The following is a 22,748-nucleotide window of genomic DNA, read 5'->3' as shown; positions in this document are numbered from 1 at the left end:
GTGCAGGCTTCTGCCTACACTCTGCTCCTCTCCTCCTCCTGCTTACCCTGGGCTTTAACACCACCAGTTTTTGCCCGGAACTGCTAGCTGCACAGAGAAAAACACCAGCCAATGTGTCAGTGGGGTTCAGCACCGCCAGCTGTTCCCCTGCTGTGTAGTCGGCAACGTGTCCAGCACAAGCCATACTGGCACAACCGAACAAAAGCTGCCACCAGTGCAGGCTGCGGCCTACACTCTGCTCCTCTCCTCCTCCTGCTGACCCTGGGCTCTAACACCGCTAGTTTTTGCCCGGAAGTGCTATCTGCACAGAGAAAAACACCCGCCAATGTGTCAGTGGGGTTCAGCACCGCCAGCTGTTCCCCTGCTGTGTAGCCGGCAACGTGACCTGCAAACGCCACACAGGCACATGAACTGAAATTAAAGGGACCCTGCCACCCACCCCCAGGTGTTTCTATGTATAACAGCCACCTTGTACAGCAGTACTGCTGCATTTGTACAAGGTGGCTGACTTTTTCTCCTTGCCCACGTTGAATGTAACACGTACAAAATGTGTCTCATTACAGACCATTACAATGTCCCTGAGGTGTATATTTCCTTTTTAATGACACGCAGCACCCCCCTTGGTAGCGCTGCCCGTCTTCTGACATCATTGGTTGGCTGGCTGCGCCTGTGCGTCCGCCCCCTGCCTGAAACAACGCTCCTCGTTGTCTTACTTAATTTGACTACGAGGGTGTGATTGATGGGCACGAGCAGTGCATATCTTCGCCTGTCTTTAATCATCTCCTTCCGCCTTCTTCAGACTGTGCGGCCTCATGGCCGCGGCATGCGAGAAGGGATCGGTTGCGGCCGCCCAGTCTGAATCAGGTGTAAGGACATGAGTGACAGGCGAAAAAAATTACTGCGCAAGGCCACGAATCCCAGCCCCGTAGTGTGACTTAAAGAAAAGACACTGCGGGTCTGGGTTTCATGGCCATCGCTAACCGCACCGGCCAACATGAAATGAGGTCAGAAGACAGGCAGCGCTCACAGCGCATGGCCAAGGGATAACAAGAGCGCAGACTCCTGTACAGCAAATAACAACGCTCAGGAATCTGCGCCCAGCACCTAGGTGTAAATTTTGACACCTGTGCTGCGTCTTCTTAAAAAGACAAGTCACGCCTCCACTACTGTTTGACAGTATAATGGGCTAAATAGTGTACGTGTTTTATTCAGCATGTGCAAGGAGCAAAATTAATAGAGCAACCTTTTACTTGTGCAGCATTAATGCTGCACAAGGTGTGGCTCTTGTACCTTGCAACACCTGAGGGGGGTTAAAGGTTACCTTTGAAATTGGTTCTACTAGGCTTTGGCCTACACTCTGCTCCTCTCCTCCTCCTGCTGACCGTGGGCTCTAACACCGCTAGTTTTTGCCCGGAAGTGCTAGCTGCACAGAGAAAAACACCAACCAATGTGTTAGTGGGGTTCAGCACCGCCAGCTGTTCCCCTGCTGTGTAGCCGGCATCGTGTCCAGCACAAGCCACGCTGGCACAACGGACCAAAAGCTGCCACCAGTGCAGGCTTCGGCCTACACTCTGCTCCTCTCCTCCTCCTGCTGACCCTGGGCTCAAACACCGCCAGTTTTTGCCCGGACGTGCTAGCTGCACAGAGAAAAACACCAGCCAATGTGTTAGTGGGGTTCAGCACCGCCAGCTGTTCCCCTGCTGTGTAGCCGGCAACGTGACCTGCAAACACCACGCAGGCACATGAACTGAAATTAAAGGGACCCTGCCACCCACCCCCAGGTGTTTCTATGTATAACAGCCACCTTGCATATGTTCCTTATAAACATAAATGATTCAGGACTCCAATTTGTCAGTGAAGCGATAATCCCCACATAAATATTTCATAGGTATAGGATTCTATATACAGACATGTAGTTCAACGTTTCGGCCAAATAGCCTTCCTCAAGAAACATCTGTAGCTGAAACATATATAAGAACAGAATATAAGTAAAAAACATGTGTAAAAAGAAAAGGGAAAAAAACGAAAACACAAAAAAGTCGGTTGGAGTTCCCAATCCAAGAAAATGATTACTATACATTAATCTAACCAGGTTTATAGGACATCTGATGTAGAGATATAAACTATAGAACATATGAAATGGGCATAACCCAAAATAGCTTCCTATAAAGAGAGGCCTCCTCAAAACACTAAAATAAAGTCAGATCAGCAGAGAAAAGTACGTCTACACCCGTGACTATAAGTAATGCCAAAAGGTATAATGGATATATAGTGTCAATTGAATCACCCAGTATATAAAGATCTTACTTGAAACAATTTCCTCAGGGGAAAAATATCACGCAGCGCTGTAAGTATAGAAAAAAACTTCATATAACCTCATAAATAGGGAGGGAATAAGGTAAAAAACAAAAGAGGGGGAAAAAAACAATGTCCGAGTCACTTAAATACACAAGCGGTCCTCTGAGATGGAGTTACCTTCAGTGTATGGATGGAAAAGAACGTAGCCAAACGTGCCACCGTATTGTGCGGTCCGAGAGCAGGAGCTGGATGTGATGGCAACAGAGAGTCCTGTGGTGAGGACGCACAGGGCCAGCTTTTTATACTTCCGGTGCCCGTATGTGAGATAGTACTTCCGGAATCAAGGGGACGCCGAGACGTGGAGTTTAGTGCGCATGTGCCCTCCGGAAAAAGTCGGAAAAGACCGAGTCCCACTTAATATGGAAGGAAAGTGAGTGCACATGCGTAAATTGATCGCGGCGCTACATTTATCTCAGACCTCCGCTGGTGAACTGTAAAAAGGAGAAAAGGAAGAGTTAACAGAGGAGGAGTGCATAATTATATAACATACATGTGCATAATATGTCCTCTTATAAAAAATTATATATATTTGAAAAACCTAAATATATATAGGTAAAAAGAGACAGTCTAAATGCATCATGTCCAGAATATTGAAACAACATCAGTTTTCATATAAGTATATCCAGAGGACTGAGATTCCGACGGGGAACCATGTATAGAAATAATTATAAAATATAGAGGTCAAGATGATGAATGGGCTAGCATTTCAAAGACGGAATTCATACTCCCTATTGAGACCCAAAGGAGTCAGAGTCTGAAGTGTATGAATCCAAAAGGATTCTCGATCCTTAAGTCTCTGAATTCTATCACCTCCCCTTCTCAATGGAGGAACGTGGTCAATGATTTGATATCGTAATTGGGAAATGCCATGATGGTGTTCTAAAAAATGAGCCGGGATGGGAAGAAGTGTTCTCCCACATCTGATGGTAGATTTATGTTGAGAAATGCGGTCTCGGATATGCTGGGTAGTTTCGGTCTTTTCCGACTTTTTCCGGAGGGCACATGCGCACTAAACTCCACGCCTCGGCGTCCACATGATTCCGGAAGTACTATCTCACATACGGGCACCGGAAGTATAAAAAGCCGGCCCTGTGCGTCCTCACCACAGGACTCTCTGTTGCCATCACATCCAGCTCCTGCTCTCGGACCGCACAATACGGTGGCACGTTTGGCTACGTTCTTTTCCATCCATACACTGAAGGTAACTCCATCTCAGAGGACCGCTTGTGTATTTAAGTGACTCGGACATTGTTTTTTTCCCCCTCTTTTGTTTTTTACCTTTTTCCCTCCCTATTTATGAGGTTATATGAAGTTTTTTTCTATACTTACAGCGCTGCGTGATATTTTTCCCTTGAGGAAATTGTTTCAAGTAAGATCTTTATATACTGGGTGATTCAATTGACACTATATATCCATTATACCTTTTGGCATTACTTATAGTCACGGGTGTAGACGTACTTTTCTCTGCTGATCTGACTTTATTTTAGTGTTTTGAGGAGGCCTCTCTTTATAGGAAGCTATTTTGGGTTATGCCCATTTCATATGTTCTATAGTTTATATCTCTACATCAGATGTCCTATAAACCTGGTTAGATTAATGTATAGTAATCATTTTCTTGGATTGGGAACTCCAACCGACTTTTTTGTGTTTTCGTTTTTTTCCCCTTTTCTTTTTATACATGTTTTTTACTTATATTCTGTTCTTATATATGTTTCAGCTACAGATGTTTCTTGAGGAAGGCTATTTGGCCGAAACGTTGAACTACATGTCTGTATATAGAATCCTATACCTATGAAATATTTATGTGGGGATTATCGCTTCACGGACAAATTGGAGTCCTGAATCATTTATGCTTATAAGGAACATATGCATATGGAAATTTTTGGTTATACATATTTCTTTTGGATTAGGAGTCCCATCTTTTGGACACTTCATGTTTGAATTAAAAATTCTTTGCATCGTTCTTGAGTGCCGGAGTATTATTTTTTATTGACTTTGGATCATTTTTTCTCCTGAGCACCTTCTTTATTAATTAAGCAGTTGAGCACCCCTTGATCTATTTATAACAGCCACCTTGTACAGCAGTAATGCTGCATTTGTACAAGGTGGCTGACTTTTTCTCCTTGCCCACGTGGAACTCAACACGTACAAAATGTGTCTCATTAGAGACCATGACATTGTCCCTGAGGTGTGACTTTCCTTTTTAATGAGGGGCAGCACCTCCACTGGTAACGCTGGCCGTCTTCTGATATCGTTGGTTGGATGCCTGTGCCTGTGCGTCCGCCCTGCCCGACACAACGCCCCTCGTTGTCTGATATTTTTTGACTGCGAGGGTGTGATTGATGGGCACGAGCAGTGCATATCTTCGCCTGTCTTCACTCCCCTCCTTCCGCCTTCTTCAGACTGTGCGGCCTCATGGCCGCGGCATGCGAGAAGGGATCAGCAGAGGCCGCCCAGTCTGAAGAAGGTGTAAGGACGTGTGTGAGCGGCGGAAATATTTACTGCTCAAGGCCACAAATCCCAGCACCGCAGTGTGACTTTATGAAAAGGCACTGTGGGTCTGGGATCCATGCTGCGTCTCCTTAAAAAGACAAGTCACGTCTCCACTACAGTTTGACTGTAGAATGGGCTAAATTGTGTACGTCTTTCATTCAGCGTGTGCAAATAGACAAATTAATAGAGCAACCTTTGACTTGTGCAGCATTAATGCTGCACAAGGTGTGGCTCTTGTACTTTGTAACACCTGAAGGGGGGTTAAAGGTTTCCTTTGAAATTGGTTCAACTAGGCTTCGGCCTACACCCTGCTCCCCCTGCTTACCCTTTGCTCCAACACCGCTAGTTGGGGCTCTAGGAAGACAATCTTTAATAGGCAACGCATCCGGGTTCCAGCAACGTCAGCTGGTTCTCGGCAGTGTCTTTGTCACGGGTACTCCCTCCTGCCCAGCCTGTTTCCAGCACCGTCAGCTGGTTCCGGGTAATGTCAATGTCACTTACACGCCTATACGTTGTCCCGTCGTGTTGCGGCCGGGTTAGCCAACTCCATGGTGCCTCCAGTTTAGGAGCTTCCTATGTGGGCTGCGTGAATTGGTAGTCAAGGCTGGTTCTGTAGTGCCAGTAGGCCAAGCTCCCGCTGTAGGACTGTTGGGGTTCGGTAACTGCGGCTGCCTCGCGGCCTAGCTGTTCTCTCCCCTCCTGTGGACCTTCTGGTCCACCACCTGGTTCCAGCACCGTCAGCTGGTTCCGGGCCGAGCCATTGGCTTAGCTGCCTCCTCCTGGGTATCCGAGTTCCGCCAACGTCAGGCGGTCCTTGGTAGTGCTTTTAAGCACGGGCACCTACAGCTTAGTAACCGGGTTCCAGCACAGTCAGCTGGTCCTCGGTCGTGCCATTGGCTCTTGCACACTGGGGCGACGCATCCGGGTTCCAGCACCGCCAGCTGGTTCTCGGCAGTGTTTTTGTCACGGGTACTCCCTTGTGCCCAGCCTGGTTCCAGCACCGTCAGCTGTTTCCGGGTAGTGTCAAGCTCACTGAGGCGCCTATGCTTGCCCCGTCGTGTTGTGGTCGGGTTAGCCAACTCCAGGGTGCCTCCAGTTTAGGAGCTTCCTATGTGGGCTGCGTGAATTGGTAGTCAAGGCTGGTTCTGTAGTGCCAGTAGGCCAAGCTCCCGCTGTAGGATTGTTGGGGTTCGGTAACTGCGGCTGCCTCGCGGCCTAGCTTTTCTCTCCTCTCCTGTGGACCTTCTGGTCTACATCCTGGTTCCAGCACCGTCAGCTGGTTCCGGGCAGAGCCTTTGGCTTAGGTGCCTCCTCCTGTGTATCCAAGTTCCGCCAACGCCAGGCGGTCCTTGGTAGAGCTTTTAAGCGTGGGCACCTACAGCTTAGTAACCGGGTTCCAGCACCGTCAGCTGGTCCTCGGTCGTGCCATTGGCTCTTGCACACTGGGGCGACGCATCCGGGTTCCAGCACCGCCTGCTGGTTCTCGGCAGTGTTTTTATCACGGGTACTCTCTCGTGCCTAGCCTGGTTCCAGCACCGTCAGCTGTTTCTGGGTAGTGTCAAGCTCACTGAGACGCCTATGCTTGCCCCGTCGTGTTGTGGTCAGGTTAGCCAACTCCAGGGTGCCTCCAGATTAGGAGCTTCCTATGTGGGCTGCGTGAATTGGTAGTCAAGGCTGGTTCTGTATTGCCAGTAGGCCAAGCTCCCGCTGTAGGACTGTTGGGGTTCGGTAACTGCGGCTGCCTCGCGGCCTAGCTGTTCTCTCCTCTCCTGTGGACCTTCTGGTCCACCACCTGGTTCCAGCACCGTCAGCTGGTTCCGGGCAGAGCCTTTGGCTTAGGTGCCTCCTCCTGGGTATCCGAGTTCCGCCAACGCCAGGCGGTCCTTGGTAGTGCTTTTAAGCGCAGGCACCTACAGCTTAGTAACCGGGTTCCAGGACCGTCAGCTGGTCCTCGGTGCCATTGGCTCTTGCACACTGGGGCAACGCATCCGGGTTCCAGCACCGCCAGCTGGTTCTCGGCAGTGCTTTTGTCACGGGTACTCCCTCTTGCCCATCCTGGTCCCAGCACCGTCAGCTGTTTCCGGGTAGTGTCAAGCTCACAGACGCCTATGCTTGCCCCGTCGTGTTGCGGTCGGGTTAGCCAACTCCAGGGCGCCTCCAGTTTAGGAGCTTCCTATGTGGGCTGCGTGAATTGGTAGTCAAGGCTGGTTCTGTAGTGCCAGTAGGCCAAGCTCCCCCTGTAGGACTGTTGCGGTTCGGTAACTGCGGCTGCCTCGTGGCCTAGCTGTTCTCTCCTCTCCTGTGGACCTTCTGGTCCACCACCGTCAGCTGGTTCCAGGCCGAGCCTTTGGCTTAGGTGCCTCCTCCTGGGTATCCGAGTTCCGCCAACACCAGGCGGTCCTTGGTAGTGCTTTTAAGCGCAGGCACCTACAGCTTAGTAACCGGGTTCCAGCACCGTCAGCTGGTCCTCGGTGCCATTGGCTCTTGCACACTGGGGCAATGCATCCGGGTTTCAGCACCGCCAGCTGGTTCTCGGCAGTGTTTTTGTCACGGGTACTCCCTCTTGCCCATCCAGGTCCCAGCACCGTCAGCTGTTTCTGGGTAGTGTCAAGCTCACTGAGACGCCTATGCTTGCCCCGTCGTGTTGCGGTCGGGTTAGCCAACTCCAGGGTGCCTCCAGTTTAGGAGCTTCCTATGTGGGCTGCGTGAATTGGTAGTCAAGGCTGGTTCTGTAGTGCCAGTAGGCCAACCTCCCCCTGTAGGACTGTTGCGGTTCGGTAACTGCGGCTGCCTCGATGCCTAGCTGTTCTCTCCTTTCCTGTGGACCTTCTGGTCCACCACCTGGTTCCAGCACCGTCAGCTGGTTCCGGGCAGAGCCTTTGGCTTAGGTGCCTCCTCCTGGGTATCCGAGTTCCGCCAACACTAGGCGGTCCTTGGTAGTGCTTTTAAGCGCGGGCACCTACAGCTTAGTAACCGGGTTCCAGCACCGTCAGCTGGTCCTCGGTCATGCTATTGGCTCTTGCACACTGGGGCGACGCATCCGGGTTCCAGCACCGCCAGCTGGTTCCGGGTAGTGTCAAGCTCACTGAGACGCCTATGCTTGCCCCGTCGTGTTGTGGTCGGGTTAGCCAACTCCAGGGTGCCTCCAGTTTAGGAGCTTCCTATGTGGGCTGCGTGAATTGGTAGTCAAGGCTGGTTCTATAGTGCCAGTAGGCCAAGCTCCCCCTGTAGGACTGTTGCGGTTCGGTAACTGCGGCTGCCTCGCGGCCTAGCTGTTCTCTCCTCTCCTGTGGACCTTCTGGTCCACCACCTGGTTCCACCACCGTCAGCTGGTTCCGGGCCGAGCCTTTGGCTTAGGTGCCTCCTCCTGGGTATCCGAGTTCCGAAAACGCCAGGCGGTCCTTGGTAGTGCTTTTAAGCGCAGGCACCTACAGCTTAGTAACCGGGTTCCAGCACCGTCAGCTGGTCCTCGGTGCCATTGGCTCTTGCACACTGGGGCAACGCATCCGGGTTCCAGCACCGCCAGCTGGTTCTCGGCAGTGTTTTTGTCACGGGTACTCCCTCTTGCCCATCCTGGTCCCCGCACCGTCAGCTGTTTCCGGGTAGTGTCAAGCTCACTGAGACGCCTATGCTTGCCCCGTCGTGTTGCGGTCGGGTTAGCCAACTCCAGGGTGCCTCCTGTTTAGGAGCTTCCTATGTGGGCTGCGTGAATTGGTAGTCAAGGCTGGTTCTGTATTGCCAGTAGGCCAAGCTCCCCCTGTAGGACTGTTGGTGTTCGGCAAATGCGGCTGCCTCGCGGCCTAGCTGTTCTCTCCTCTCCTGTGGACCTTCTAATCCACATCCTGGTTCCAGCACCGTCAGCTGGTTCCGGGTAGTGTCAAGCTCACTGAGACGCCTATGCTTGCCCCGTCGTGTTGCGGTCGGGTTAGCCAACTCCAGGGTGCCTCCAGTTTAGGAGCTTCCTATGTGGGCTGCGTGAATTGGTAGTCAAGGCTGGTTCTGTAGTGCCAGTAGGCCAAGCTCCCGCTGTAGGACTGTTGGTGTTCGGTAACTGCGGCTGCCTCACGGCCTAGCTGTTCTCTCCTCTCCTGTGGACCTTCTGGTCCACCACCTGGTTCCAGCACCGTCAGCTGGTTCCAGGCCGAGCCTTTGGCTTAGGTGCCTCCTCCTGTGTATCCGAGTTCCGCCAACGCCAGGCGGTCCTTGGTAGAGCTTTTAAGCGCGGGCACCTACAGCTTAGTAACCGGGTTCCAGCACCGTCAGCTGGTCCTCGGTCGTGCCATTGGCTCTTGCACACTGGGGCGACGCATCCGGGTTCCAGCACCGCCTGCTGGTTCTCGGCAGTGTTTTTGTCACGGGTACTCTCTCGTGCCCAGCCTGGTTCCAGCACCGTCAGCTGTTTCTGGGTAGTGTCAAGCTCACTGAGATGCCTATGCTTGCCCCGTCGTGTTGTGGTCAGGTTAGCCAACTCCAGGGTGCCTCCAGTTTAGGAGCTTCCTATGTGGGCTGCGTGAATTGGTAGTCAAGGCTGGTTCTGTATTGCCAGTAGGCCAAGCTCCCGCTGTAGGACTGTTGGGGTTCGGTAACTGCGGCTGCCTCGCGGCCTAGCTGTTCTCTCCTCTCCTGTGGACCTTCTGGTCCACCACCTGGTTCCAGCACCGTCAGCTGTTCCGGGCAGAGCCTTTGGCTTAGGTGCCTCCTCCTGGGTATCCGAGTTCCGCCAACGCCAGGCGGTCCTTGGTAGTGCTTTTAAGCACAGGCACCTACAGCTTAGTAACCGGGTTCCAGGACCGTCAGCTGGTCCTCGGTGCCATTGGCTTTTGCACACTGGGGCAACGCATCCGGGTTCCAGCACCGCCAGCTGGTTCTCGGCAGTGCTTTTGTCACGGGTACTCCCTCTTGCCCATCCTGGTCCCGGCACCGTCAGCTGTTTCCGGGTAGTGTCAAGCTCACAGACGCCTATGCTTGCCCCGTCGTGTTGCGGTCGGGTTAGCCAACTCCAGGGCGCCTCCAGTTTAGGAGCTTCCTATGTGGGCTGCGTGAATTGGTAGTCAAGGCTGGTTCTGTAGTGCCAATAGGCCAAGCTCCCCCTGTAGGACTGTTGCGGTTCGGTAACTGCGGCTGCCTCGCGGCCTAGCTGTTCTCTCCTTTCCTGTGGACCTTCTGGTCCACCACCTGGTTCCAGCACCGTCAGCTGGTTCCGGGCAGAGCCTTTGGCTTAGGTGCCTCCTCCTGGGTATCCGAGTTCCGCCAACACTAGGCGGTCCTTGGTAGTGCTTTTAAGCGCGGGCTACAGCTTAGTAACCGGGTTCCAGCACCGTCAGCAGGTCCTCGGTCATGCTATTGGCTCTTGCACACTGGGGCGACGCATCCGGGTTCCAGCACCGCCAGCTGGTTCCGGGTAGTGTCAAGCTCACTGAGACGCCTATGCTTGCCCCGTCGTGTTGTAGTCGGGTTAGCCAACTCCAGGGTGCCTCCAGTTTAGGAGCTTCCTATGTGGGCTGCGTGAATTGGTAGTCAAGGCTGGTTCTATAGTGCCAGTAGGCCAAGCTCCCCCTGTAGGACTGTTGCGGTTCGGTAACTGCGGCTGCCTCGCGGCCTAGCTGTTCTCTCCTCTCCTGTGGACCTTCTGGTCCACCACCTGGTTCCAGCACCGTCAGCTGGTTCCAGGCCGAGCCTTTGGCTTAGGTGCCTCCTCCTGGGTATCCAAGTTCCGCCAACGCCAGGCGGTCCTTGGTAGTGCTTTTAAGCGCAGGCACCTACAGCTTAGTAACCGGGTTCCAGCACCGTCAGCTGGTCCTCGGTGCCATTGGCTCTTGCACACTGGGGCAACGCATCCGGGTTCCAGCACCGCCAGCTGGTTCTCGGCAGTGTTTTTGTCACGGGTACTCCCTCTTGCCCATCCTGGTCCCCGCACCGTCAGCTGTTTCCGGGTAGTGTCAAGCTCACTGAGACGCCTATGCTTGCCCCGTCGTGTTGCGGTCGGGTTAGCCAACTCCAGGGTGCCTCCTGTTTAGGAGCTTCCTATGTGGGCTGCGTGAATTGGTAGTCAAGGCTGGTTCTGTAGTGCCAGTAGGCCAAGCTCCCCCTGTAGGACTGTTGGTGTTCGGTAACTGCGGCTGCCTCGCGGCCTAGCTGTTCTCTCCTCTCCTGTGGACCTTCTGGTCCACATCCTGGTTCCAGCACCGTCAGCTGGTTCCGGGTAGTGTCAAGCTCACTGAGACGCCTATGCTTGCCCCGTCGTGTTGCGGTCGGGTTAGCCAACTCCAGGGTGCCTCCAGTTTAGGAGCTTCCTATGTGGGCTGCGTGAATTGGTAGTCAAGGCTGGTTCTGTAGTGCCAGTAGGCCAAGCTCCCGCTGTAGGACTGTTGGTGTTCGGTAACTGCGGCTGCCTCACGGCCTAGCTGTTCTCTCCTCTCCTGTGGACCTTCTGGTCCACCACCTGGTTCCAGCACCGTCAGCTGGTTCCAGGCCGAGCCTTTGGCTTAGGTGCCTCCTCCTGGGTATCCGAGTTCCGCCAACGCCAGGCGGTCCTTGGTAGTGCTTTTAAGCGCAGGCACCTACAGCTTAGTAACCGGGTTCCAGCACCGTCAGCTGGTCCTCCGTGCCATTGGCTCTTGCACACTGGGGCAACGCATCCGGGTTCCAGCACCGCCAGCTGGTTCTCAGCAGTGATTTTGTCACGGGTACTCCCTCTTGCCCATCCTGGTCCCAGCACCGTCAGCTGTTTCCGAGTAGTGTCAAGCTCACTGAGACGCCTATGCTTGCCCCGTCGTGTTGCGGTCGGGTTAGCCAACTCCATGGTGCCTCCAGTTTAGGAGCTTCAGATGTGGGTTGCGTGAATTGGCAGTCAAGGCTGGTTCTGTAGTGCCAGTAGGCCAAGCTCCCCCTGTAGGACTGTTGGTGTTCGGTAACTGCGGCTGCCTCGCGGCCTAGCTGTTCTCTCCTCTCCTGTGGACCTTCTGGTCCACATCCTGGTTCCAGCACCGTCAGCTGGTTCCGGGCAGAGCCTTTGGCTTAGGTGCCTCCTCCTGGGTATCCGAGTTCCGCCAAAGCCAGGCGGTCCTTGGTAGTGCTTTTAAGCGCGGGTACCTACAGCTTTGTAACCGGGTTCCAGCACCATCAGCTGGTCCTCGGTCGTGCCATTGGCTCTTGCACAGTTGGCCAACGCATCCGGGTTCCAGTACCGTCAGCTGGTTCTCGGCAGTGTTTTTGCTTCTGTAACTTCTGCTCCCCATCCTGGTTCCAGTACCGTCAGCTGGTTCCGGGCAGAGCCTTTGGCTTAGGTGCCTCCTTCTGAGTATCCGAGTTCCACCAACGTCAGGTGGTCCTTGGTAGTGCTTTTTAGCACGGGTACCTCCTGCTTAGTAACCGGGTTCCAGTAACGTCAGCTGGTCCTCGGTAGTTCCATTGGCTCTTGGACCTTCGGGTAGCCATCTGAGTTCCAGTTCCATCAGCTGGTTCTCGGCATTTTCTCAGCCTTCTTGTACCTTCTGCTACATTTCCAAGTTGAAGACCCTAAAGACGACGACCCGGAAGACCATCCCTAAGATGACGACGACGACACCAGAGACGACAACCACTGAGATGACGACGACCCTGGAGATGAGGACCCTGAAGACCACCCCGATGACGACGACGGCGGAGATGACGATGACGGCGGAGACGACGACGGCGGAGACGACGACCCTGGAGACGACGACCCTGGAGACGATGACATGGAAGACCGAGAAGCAGAAGAACAAGAGGCTGCAGAACAAAGAGCAGAAGAACATTAAGCATAACACTTAATATCAGAGCAAAAGATATTATCTAAATTATATGCAGAAGAAGACTAAGCAGTGTATGGGGGTGAGTGCGTTCCTCCTCGTGGTGCCCCTGGATAAAGCCTGATGCTGCAGGCCAAACTGAACGCGGACAAATGTAACTTTTGTGACTGGCAGAACGGAAGGTGTAATCTTCAAACTTTTATAGATAACAACTACGGGAATGCCTGTCACAAATGAGAATATGATGAAGAAGTAGAATAGGAAGAATAATAATAGTTGAATAAAATGAATATGAAGAATGTAATAAAAAAAAAATAGGTAGAAGATGAAGAAGAAGATGAATAAGGTGAAGAAGTTGATGTCAAAGATGCTGATGATGAAGAAGATGAAAGTGTGGGAAAAGTAAAAAAAAAGAAGGGGAAGGGCGTGGAATAGTGAAACATCAATATCTGACAAAATTAAAAAAAAATTACATAGTCAATATCTTTGTCACTCCGAACGTCTTTAAAAAAAAAAATTATGCTATTCTATTTGATTGGGCTAAACCTCTATGACTTTAATGTCTCCGCCACCTCCCCAAATACATCCTGCATTATTCTTAGTTGTTTTCCTTCATGTAGAATGAACCTACAAGGAAAGAAAGGGTTTATTTTAATTCCGATATTTTGGTCCCATTAACTTGCATTGGGATCGGGTATCGGTATCGGCGATATCCGATATTTTTTGAATATCGGCCGATCCAATCCGATACCGATACTTTCCGATATCGGAAGGTATCGCTCAACACTAGTGTCTGCAAATCGAGATTCTGGTTTGGGATTTTTTCCTAAGTCACGTGAAAAGGCTGGCTAAAGGGTCGACATGGACTTTTAGGATTGCTACTTCCTATAGGCAGCACTAGAGTTCTAGTCCTCTTCCTCTCTGAAAAGACAATTTATGGATTAGATCCAAAAAAATAAGAGAACGATCCATCGTTGGTCAGCATGATGGCTCAGTGATTAGCACTGTTGCTTTGCAGCACTGGGTTCAAATTCCACAAGGGGCAAAATCTGCAAGGAGTTCATATTTTTTGGCAGATTTGTGTGGGTTTCCTCTCGATTCTCCGATTTCCCCCCACACTCCAAAGACATACTGACTGAAAGTGTAGATTTTGAATTCCAATGGAACAGTGATGATGATGCCTGTAAAGTGCTTTGGAATATGCTGGAAAATATCAAAAGAGAAAGTCTCCCTTTTGATTATGATCTCAATAATCAAAGATGTTAGGGGCAAACGCTCCATCAAATATGTCAGAGCCTAGTCAAGTTGCCGTTTTGCCAATTTAATTTTTTTTTAAAAGCTTAGAGGATCATTTCGTTCAAAGTAATCCACAAAGTTATAGCAACCATTTTACTCACTGTACCTGTGTGTCTTTTTATCCATGTGTCTTTATATATGTGATTTGTGCTTATGTTTTTGCTTTGTAATAAGATTTTTTTACTAAAACAAAAAAATTCTTCGATTTTGTAAACCATCGCACAAGACAATCGGCATATTAACGTCTGTAAAAACCTTTTGTTTTCTTGAGTTCCTTCACTAGACACAAAGCTTCTTCTTGAATCCGATCTTCTATATTGCTTTTCCCCAAGCTGAAATCCCGCATTGTAGAAACTGAAAACTTTCGAAGCTCCCTCCACCTGTCCATGTTATTTGTGAATGCAAATCCTAAGGGGTTGAAAGTAACCAGAATGATTTTCCAAGTTAATATTCATGTAAGTAAATAACATAGCAAACCATATATCAATAGATGTAGAAATGTTTTTTGTGTTTTTTTTTTACTCATTTTTTAGGCAGTTACAGAAAATCACGTTTTTATGCACATCAGGAGAAATTTCCAATAAGTGTGTGTCACTTAGAAAATAAAATTATTTGCCTTTTGGCCACACCACCCTGAACATTCCCCATCTACTCTGATCTCAGAAGCTAAGCAGTGATGTGCCTGGTTAGTATTTGAATGAGAGAATACAGAAATCATTTATCCTTAGAATCTGTGGAGCAGTTTGCTCATGTAGTTGTTATTATTATTGAGGGTTGTAGGAGCTCCGGCGTTGGTGAGGCGGTAGCTTTTGAAGAAAGCGGTGATAATGTCTCTTTTGTATGTTAAACTGGGCAAAATATGTAAGAGTGACTGCAGAGAGGAATAAAACTTTTTTTTTTTTATTTTGACTCTTCGTTTCAAAGATATTGGCAATCAAAGTAGGTATCAACTTATTATAGAAAAAACATGCCTCCATCATTGCTTAAGTTGCTCAGTGTGAGATATTACGATAGAGCTCTGATCTCTTGGTCTAACCTCCTGCTTCATTAGAAAGTGCAGCTGAGTTTAGATGTGCCATGTTACAAGCCCTGTTATCAGCTCTCCTCCATTCATAGCACTGTAGTTCTGCTGTACTCTTCCCCCATCTGGAGAGAAGTAATGCTTATGTATATTGTGTTCACAGCATATTTTAATCCCTGTGCAGTGAGATGAGAGCTGAGCATCAAAACATCTCACACAAAAGTAGCTTTTTCTGCTCTTAGAAGCAGTATGGGAGAAAGGGCAGTACAGTAGAGCTGACAGTACTGCTTTGATAGGAGGGAAACTGATAAAAGGGTAATATGACACAGCTAAATTCAGCTGTACTTTCTCATCATGCAGGAAGTAAGAATAGAATATCAGCTTTGTATCATCACATCTAAGCTATGGTGTGGGTGTATTCTTGTTCTGCTGTGTTTCTGCCTTCTTATGATTAGGCAACTCATTCAGGAAGAATAACTACACACCCACACTGAGAATTATCTGATAACATCTACTTGAACATGCTAACATCTCCATAATGGAGAGGTGAAATTAAAAAAGCTAATTGTTTTATTACACCACTATTACATCATGTATCCAGTTCTACATAATATATTTGGCAAATGGTTCTCCATAAAACACTGTAAAAACATGATTAATCAATATAAGTAAAATGTAAAAAATATATAACAACCACCATAATGGCATGTGCAGTGAGGTCAAGACTTCAGGAATATAGTAGTTCCTGTATGTAGTAGACCAGAATTGCTCCGATTATCTATATATATAATTGTCTAAGGGGTACTTCCGTCTGTTTGTCTCACTGTAACTAACTTCCGTAACGGAAATCCCACTTTTCTGATTGGTCACGGCCGGCCGGGAACAATCAGCGACAGGCTTAATCCAGCCGCAAATTGGCCCCTCCCTACTCCTCTCCAGTCAATGCCAGTGTGTCGCCCCATCCCAGACCAACTTTTTACTATTGATGCTGCCTATGCAACATCAATAGTAAAAAGATATAATGTTAAAAATAATTTTAAAAAATTGTGCTATTCTCACCTTCCGCTATCCACCGAGGCGCACGATGCTGCCGCCAGCTTCTGTTCCCAGTGATGCATTGTGAAATTACCCAGATGACTTAGCGGTCTCACGAGACCACTAAGTTATCTGGGTAATTTTGCAATGCATCACTGGAAATGGAAGCCGACGGCAGCATCGTGCGCATCGGGACAGCTTTGGTGGAATGTTGTGAGTTCCGTTCTGGAGCTCCCTCCTGTGGTTGCTAATGGTATTTTTGCGAGTTCTGCCCTTGGGCTCCCTCTGGTGGTTTCAAGTGGAACTGCTGCTCCGTTAGGTAGCTGTGGCAACTGCCTTCACTAATCGCCTTGCCTGGGTTTGTTATTTAAACCTGCTCTGGGCTTTAGTCTATGCCTGCTGTCAATGTTCTTGGTTGGATTTGATTCTTCCGTTGGATTTCTCATATGGCCAGTCCTTGTCTGCAAAAGATAAGTTTTGCTAGTTTTGTTTGTCCATTTGCTTGGACTCTATTGCTTTGCATTTTGTCTCTTTTGTCCAGCTTCTCACTATGTCTTATTCAGGCAGCTGGAAGCTCTGGGAAAGCAGATTTGCCCCTCCACACCATGAGTCGGTCTGGAGTTCATTTTTGTTAACTCTGCATGGATTTCGTAGTTTTTAATACTGACCGCACAGTATCCTTTGCTCTCTGTCTATCTAGTTTAGTTTTGGCCTCCCTTTGCTGAAATCTAATTTCATTTCTGTGTTTGTCATTTCCCTCTCCTTTCACAGTCAATATTTGTGGGGGGCTGTCTTTCCTTTTGGGGGTTTCTCTGAGGCAAGATAGCTTTCTATTTCCTTCTTTAGGGGTAGTTATATCTGAGGCTGTGACGAGGTGTCTAGGGAGTGTCAGGAACATCCCACGGCTATTTCTAGTTGTGTTGTTAGGATTAGGGACTGCGGTCAGTAGAGATACCACCTTCTCAGAGCTGTTCCATGTTGCGTTTTAGCCACCAGGTCATTTCAGTGTGGCCTCTTAACCACCAGGTCATAACAGTGGAAGCCGGAGGGTGAGTATATAACTATTTTTTATTTTTATTTTTTTAACAGGAATATGGTGCCCACACTGCTATATACTACATGGGCTGTGTTTTATACTGTGTGGCCTGTGTTATATACTACGTGCTCTGTGCTACATATTAAGTGGGCTGTGTTATATACTGCCTAGCTGCTATATACTACGTGGGCAGTATTATATACTGTGTGGGCTGTGCTATATATTACGTCGGCTGTGATATATACTATGTGGCTGCTATATATTACGTGGCTGCGCTATATACTACGTGGCTGTCTGTTGCATGGGCTGTGCTATATAACTTCTGTAACGGAAATCCTGGGTCGCTGATTGGTCGCAACTAATCAGCGAGATTGGGGCGGGATTTGAACACCGCTTCACTTTTTACTATTGATGCCTATACAGCATCAATAGTAAAAACATAGAATGTTAAAAATTATTTTGAAAAAACATTATATTCTCACCTTCCGAAGTCTACTGCAGCCTTTCCCGCTCCTCACGCTCCGGTCCCAAGAATGCATTGTGGCATTTACTCGAGATCACTTAGTGGTCTCACGAGATGATGACGTAGCGGTCTCGCGAGACCGCTACATGATCTCGACTCATTGCCGCCATGCATTCTTGGGACTGGAGCGCGAGGAGCATCGGTAAAGGCCTCGGCTGGATCCGGGGGCCGACGGAAGGTGAGTATATAACTATTTTTTTATTTTAATTGTTTTTTTTTAACAGGAATATGGTGCCCACATTGCTATATACTACGTGGGCTGTGTTATGTACTATGTGGCCTGTGTTATATACTGCATGGGCTGTGTTATATACTACGTGGCTGTGAAATATACTATGTGGCCTGTGTTATATACTGCGTGGGCTGTGTTATATACTGCGTGGGCTGTTATGTTTGCTAATGACAGGTGTTATGAAGGCAATCCAGAAACACAGTGTGCTTAGCGATCAGAGCGCACACAGTGATCTGACAAATACCCAAAAATACAAGAACGAGCTCTGAGACGTGGAAACTCTGTAGACTGCACACCTGATCCTATCCTAAACACAACTAAAAGCGGCTGTGGATTGCGCCTAACAACTACCTAGGCAACTCGGCACAGCCTAAGAAACTAGCTAGCCTGAAGATAGAAAAATAGGCCTGACTTGCCCCAGAGAAATTCCCCAAAGGAAAAGGCAGCCCCCCACATATAATGACTGTGAGTAAGATGAAAAGACAAAACGTAGGGATGAAACAGATTCAGCAAAGTGGGGCCCGATATTCTAGGACAGAGCGAGGACAGTAAAGCGAACTTTGCAGTCTACAAAAAACCCTAAAGCAAAACCACGCAAAGGGGGCAAAAAAAACCCACCGTGCCGAACTAACGGCACGGCGGTACACCCTTTGCGTCTCAGAGCTTCCAGCAAAACAAAAGACAAGCTGGACAGAAAAAAAGCAACAAAAAAAAGCAAAAAGCACTTAGCTATACAGAGCAGCAGGTCACAGGAACAATCAGGAGAAGCTCAGATCCAACACTGAAACATTGACAAGGAGCAAGGATAGCAGCATCAGGCGGAGTTAAGTAATGAAGCAGTTAACGAGCTCACCAGAACACCTGAGGGAGGAAGCTCAGAAGCTGCAGTACCACTTGTAACCACAGGAGTGAATTCAGCCACAGAATTCACAACAGTGGGCTATGCTATATACTATGTGGCCTGTGCAATAAACTACATGGCTGTGTTATAGCACAGCCCATGCAGTATATAGCACAGCCACATTGTATATTGCACAGGCACGTAGTATATAGCACAGCCCACGTAGTATATAACACAGGCCACATAGCATATAGCACAGCCCATGCAGTATATAACACAGCCCATGCAGTATATAACACAGCCCACGCAGTATATAACAGCCCACGCAGTATATAATAGATCACGTCATATATAGCACAGCCCACGCAGTATATAGCACAGCCCATGCAATATATAGCACAGCACACACACAGTATATAACACAGATATAACACAGGCCACGTAGTATATAGCACAGCGACGTAGTATATAGCACAGCCCACGTAGTATATAACATAGCCCATGCAGTATATAACACAGACCACATAGTATATAGCACAGTCACATAGTATATAACAAAGCCCGCTCAGTATATAACACAGGCCACGCAGTACATAACACAGCCACGTAGTATATAACACAGGCACGTAGTATATAGCACAGCCAACACAGTATATATATATATATATATATATACATATATATATATACACTATGTGCCTGTGTTATGTACTTTGTGGCTGTGTTATGTAATGCGTGGCCTATGTTATATACTACATGGCTGTGTTATATACTACGTGGCCTGTGCTATATACTACATGGGCTGTGCTATATACTACATGAGCTGTGCTATATATTATGTGGGCTGTGTTATATACTATGTGGCTGTGCAATATACTATGTGTTCTAAATACTACGTGGACAGTGTTAAATACCACGTGGCTGTGCATTCTAGAATACCCGATGCGTTAGAATTGGTCCACCATCTAGTAGATTAAGAATTGTGTAAAAAAAAAAAAAAAAAGCACCCCCGAAAAAAAAACAGATAATGAAACTGGTATATTTGCTAGAGATTCATTAGGTAGTAATCTCTTTGTCCAGAGGCTCTTTAACACCATGAGACCAACACAGATTTTTTGTACAGATGCACTTTGCCATCTACCTCCACTATTGCTGCCTGTTTATAAATGAAAGGGGTTGTCCACTGCTAGGATAATCCCTTCTTCATCTAAATGTTTGGCGCTGATAAAATAAAAAAAGCTTATACTTACCTCCCATGTCGCCACTGTTTAAGTGTTGTCAGCACTCGCAGACCCAGAGCTCACGTGCAGTTGTTATGGCACAAGAGCCCTTCACCCAATCAACGCTGGCATCACTGTCCCTGCCTTTCAATGAATTAAACATGATTAGTAAGTTAGAGGTCAGTAGCAGACCTGACTTTCTCTTCATGTTCAATTAGTTTGAAGGTGGTGACAGCGATGCCAGCACAGATCGGGTGTAAGGTTTGTGTGTCACAACAACTGCATTAGAGCCCTTGTACCATGAGTGCCGACACCACTGGACATTAAAAATGAGTCACGGCTGGGTATTCCTGTAAGACAATGACCTAAAACATACAGCCAAGGCAACAAGGGAGTGGCTAAAAAAGAAACACATTAAGGTCATGGAGTGGCCTAGCCAGTCTCCAGACCTTAAAGGGACTCTGTCACCTGAATTTGGAGGGAACAATCTTCAGCCATAGGGGCGGGGTTTTTGGGTGTTTGATTCACCCTTTCCTTACCCGCTGGCTGCAATATTGGATTGAAGTTCATTCTCTGTCCTCCATAGTACACGCCTGCGCAAGGCAAGATTGCCTTGTGCAGGTATGTACTACGGAGGACAGAGAATGAACTTCAATCCAATATTACAGCCAGCATGCAGCTGGCAGGTAAGAAAAGGGTGAATCAAACACCCAAAAACCCCGCCCCTATGGCTGAAGATTGTTCCCTCCAAATTCAGGTGACAGAGTCTCTTTAATCCCATGGAAAACTTATGGAGGGAGTTGAAGCTCCGAGTTGCCAAGCGACAGTCTCAAAATCTTAATGATTTAGAGATGATCTGCAAAGAGGAGTGGACCAAAATTCCTCCTGAAATGTGTGCAAACCTCATCTTCAACTACAAAAAACGTCTGACTGCTGTGCTTGCCAACAAGGGTTTTGCAACCAAGTTTTAAGTCTTGTTTGCCAGAGGGATCAAATACTTATTTCTCACTGCAAAATGCAAATTTATACAATGTGATTTTATTTTTGATATTCTATCTCTCAATGTTAAAATTAACCTACCCTTAAAATTATAGACTGTTCATGCCTTTGTCAGTGGGCAAACTTACAAAATCAGAAAGGGATCAAATAATTATTTCCTTTACTGTAAATCAAGAAGTGGTTGTCATAGTAGTGGACAACCCCATTTAAAGTGATGAAATAAAGACTCACCATAGTTTTTGAAGACAAAATCAAAGCAAGCGCTATCGCCTCGCGCTAAGAAATCATCGCCTCTGTCCACGTAGACTTCTTTCACAGCTTTGTATCCTGTGACCACTATGACTGGTTTGGAACTCAGGTAGATGGTGAATACTTCTCCATGCTTCTGACTAAGCTGGATGGAATTCAGAAATGGATATTGTTATGTCAAAGCAAAAATTTCCCTCGAACCTTTAATCAAGATCCCTATGACTGAGTTTTCCACTTGGGATGAAACACGACATTGTTGGAAAGCAAGTAAACAGATAGTGACGTTTACAAATGGTTTGTGGCTTATTAGCTACAAATAGAGTAAGATCTTTCCTTACATGAGAGTCTGCTCCCAAAGTGGCACTATAAGAAAGGATGATTGCAGCTCAAAGTCAAGGGTGGATCCCCAAAAGCAGGTCATTTGTAAATTGCCTGAATCCACCCAGAAAATCTACATCTAACACGCCTTTTGATTAAGTTAGCAAAACCCAATCTCTTTTTGTTTGGTCAGTTGGACAGTCCAATAAAGGAAGAAGAATACTGAACCAGTCCATGTTCAATGATGGCAGCAGAGACTTGAATTAGTCCCTTCTGCTGGCACAATAGCAAGTCCATACAGTATGTTAAGCAAATATAACTTTAGTTGACTCACTCATAGGTTCATCAGATCTTCGTAAACACTTACATTCAGCAGAGATTTCACCATGCCTCCTTTGCTTAGTTGTAGTAGGTTTCCCAATATTGGCAGCGGGGTCGGTCCAGGTGGCAAGTTCCCTTTTTTCCAAAACTGCATAAAACTTATGAATAAGATGAGACAAGACACCACCGCTGTAAGGAGGAAGGTAACATCATCTAGGAAATACATCCTGGAGACTGTTCGTTCAGATAATGTTTTTTTTATTTGAAGGCAGTTTGCAGAAACTTCTGTGGTTAGGTTTAGGGAGAGGCTGAGAGTCTAGGCTTTGTGCCATTTTGCAAGGTGTAAAGGTGTAATAAAATTGAACAAAGTCCAGCTCACCATGATCGACAACCTTGGAGACTCGGAGCACGGAGCCGCTGTGTCAGGGCGTAGACAATCAAAGAAGAAATGAGGAATCCAGCTCAACGAGGTAGTGAAAAAAAACTTATTTCTTTATCCACTTGAAAATATATTCAGTGGAGGATAAAAACATCAGCAATTACAAAGGATAAAAAGCGATATCAACGCGTTTCTGGTGACAAAGCACCCTTAATCATGATATCTAGTGAGTGGCTTGTCTTGCATTTTTATACTAAAGGTACCGTCACATTAAGCGACGCTGCAGCGATATAGACAATGATGCCGATCGCTGCTGCGTCGCTGTGTGGTCGCTGGAGAGCTGTCACACAGACAGCTCTCCAGCGACCAACGATGCCGAGGTCAACAGGTAACCAGGGTAAACATCGGGTTACTAAGCGCGGCCCTGCACTTAGTAACCCGATATTTACCCTGGTTACCTAAAAAAAAAAACACTAAATACTTACATTCCCGTGTCTGTCGCATCCCTCGCCGTCAGCTTCCCGCACTGACTGTGAGCGCCGGCCGTAAAGCAGAGCACAGCGATGACGTCACCGCTGTGCTTTACGGCCGATGTTTACCCTGGTTACAAGTGAAGACATCGCTGAATCGGCGTCACACACGCCGATTCAGCGATGTC

The 22,748-nt window shown here is 48.1% G+C and overlaps 1 protein-coding gene across 1 annotated transcript in view; it reads right to left on the bottom strand.

Moving 5' to 3' along the window:
- LOC138661753 (cytochrome P450 2B4-like) overlaps positions 1-22,156 on the bottom strand; it is a 48,954-nt gene extending 26,798 nt beyond the window's left edge. Inside the window, exons 1-3 of the mRNA XM_069746647.1 lie at positions 21,758-22,156; positions 21,055-21,217; positions 14,172-14,324 (exon numbers count right to left, since the gene is read on the bottom strand). Of these exons, the coding sequence (XP_069602748.1) occupies positions 14,172-14,324; positions 21,055-21,217; positions 21,758-21,937 (496 nt within the window). The 5' untranslated portion in view covers positions 21,938-22,156. The remainder of the gene's footprint in view (positions 1-14,171; positions 14,325-21,054; positions 21,218-21,757) is intronic.
- Positions 22,157-22,748: the final 592 nt, after the last annotated feature.

Source organism: Ranitomeya imitator, chromosome 2 (genome assembly GCF_032444005.1).
Source record: "Ranitomeya imitator isolate aRanImi1 chromosome 2, aRanImi1.pri, whole genome shotgun sequence".
Taxonomy (NCBI): Eukaryota; Metazoa; Chordata; class Amphibia; order Anura; family Dendrobatidae; genus Ranitomeya; species Ranitomeya imitator.
The sequence above is the reverse complement of the archived record's forward strand: the minus strand, read 5'-3'. Positions and strand labels throughout refer to the sequence as shown.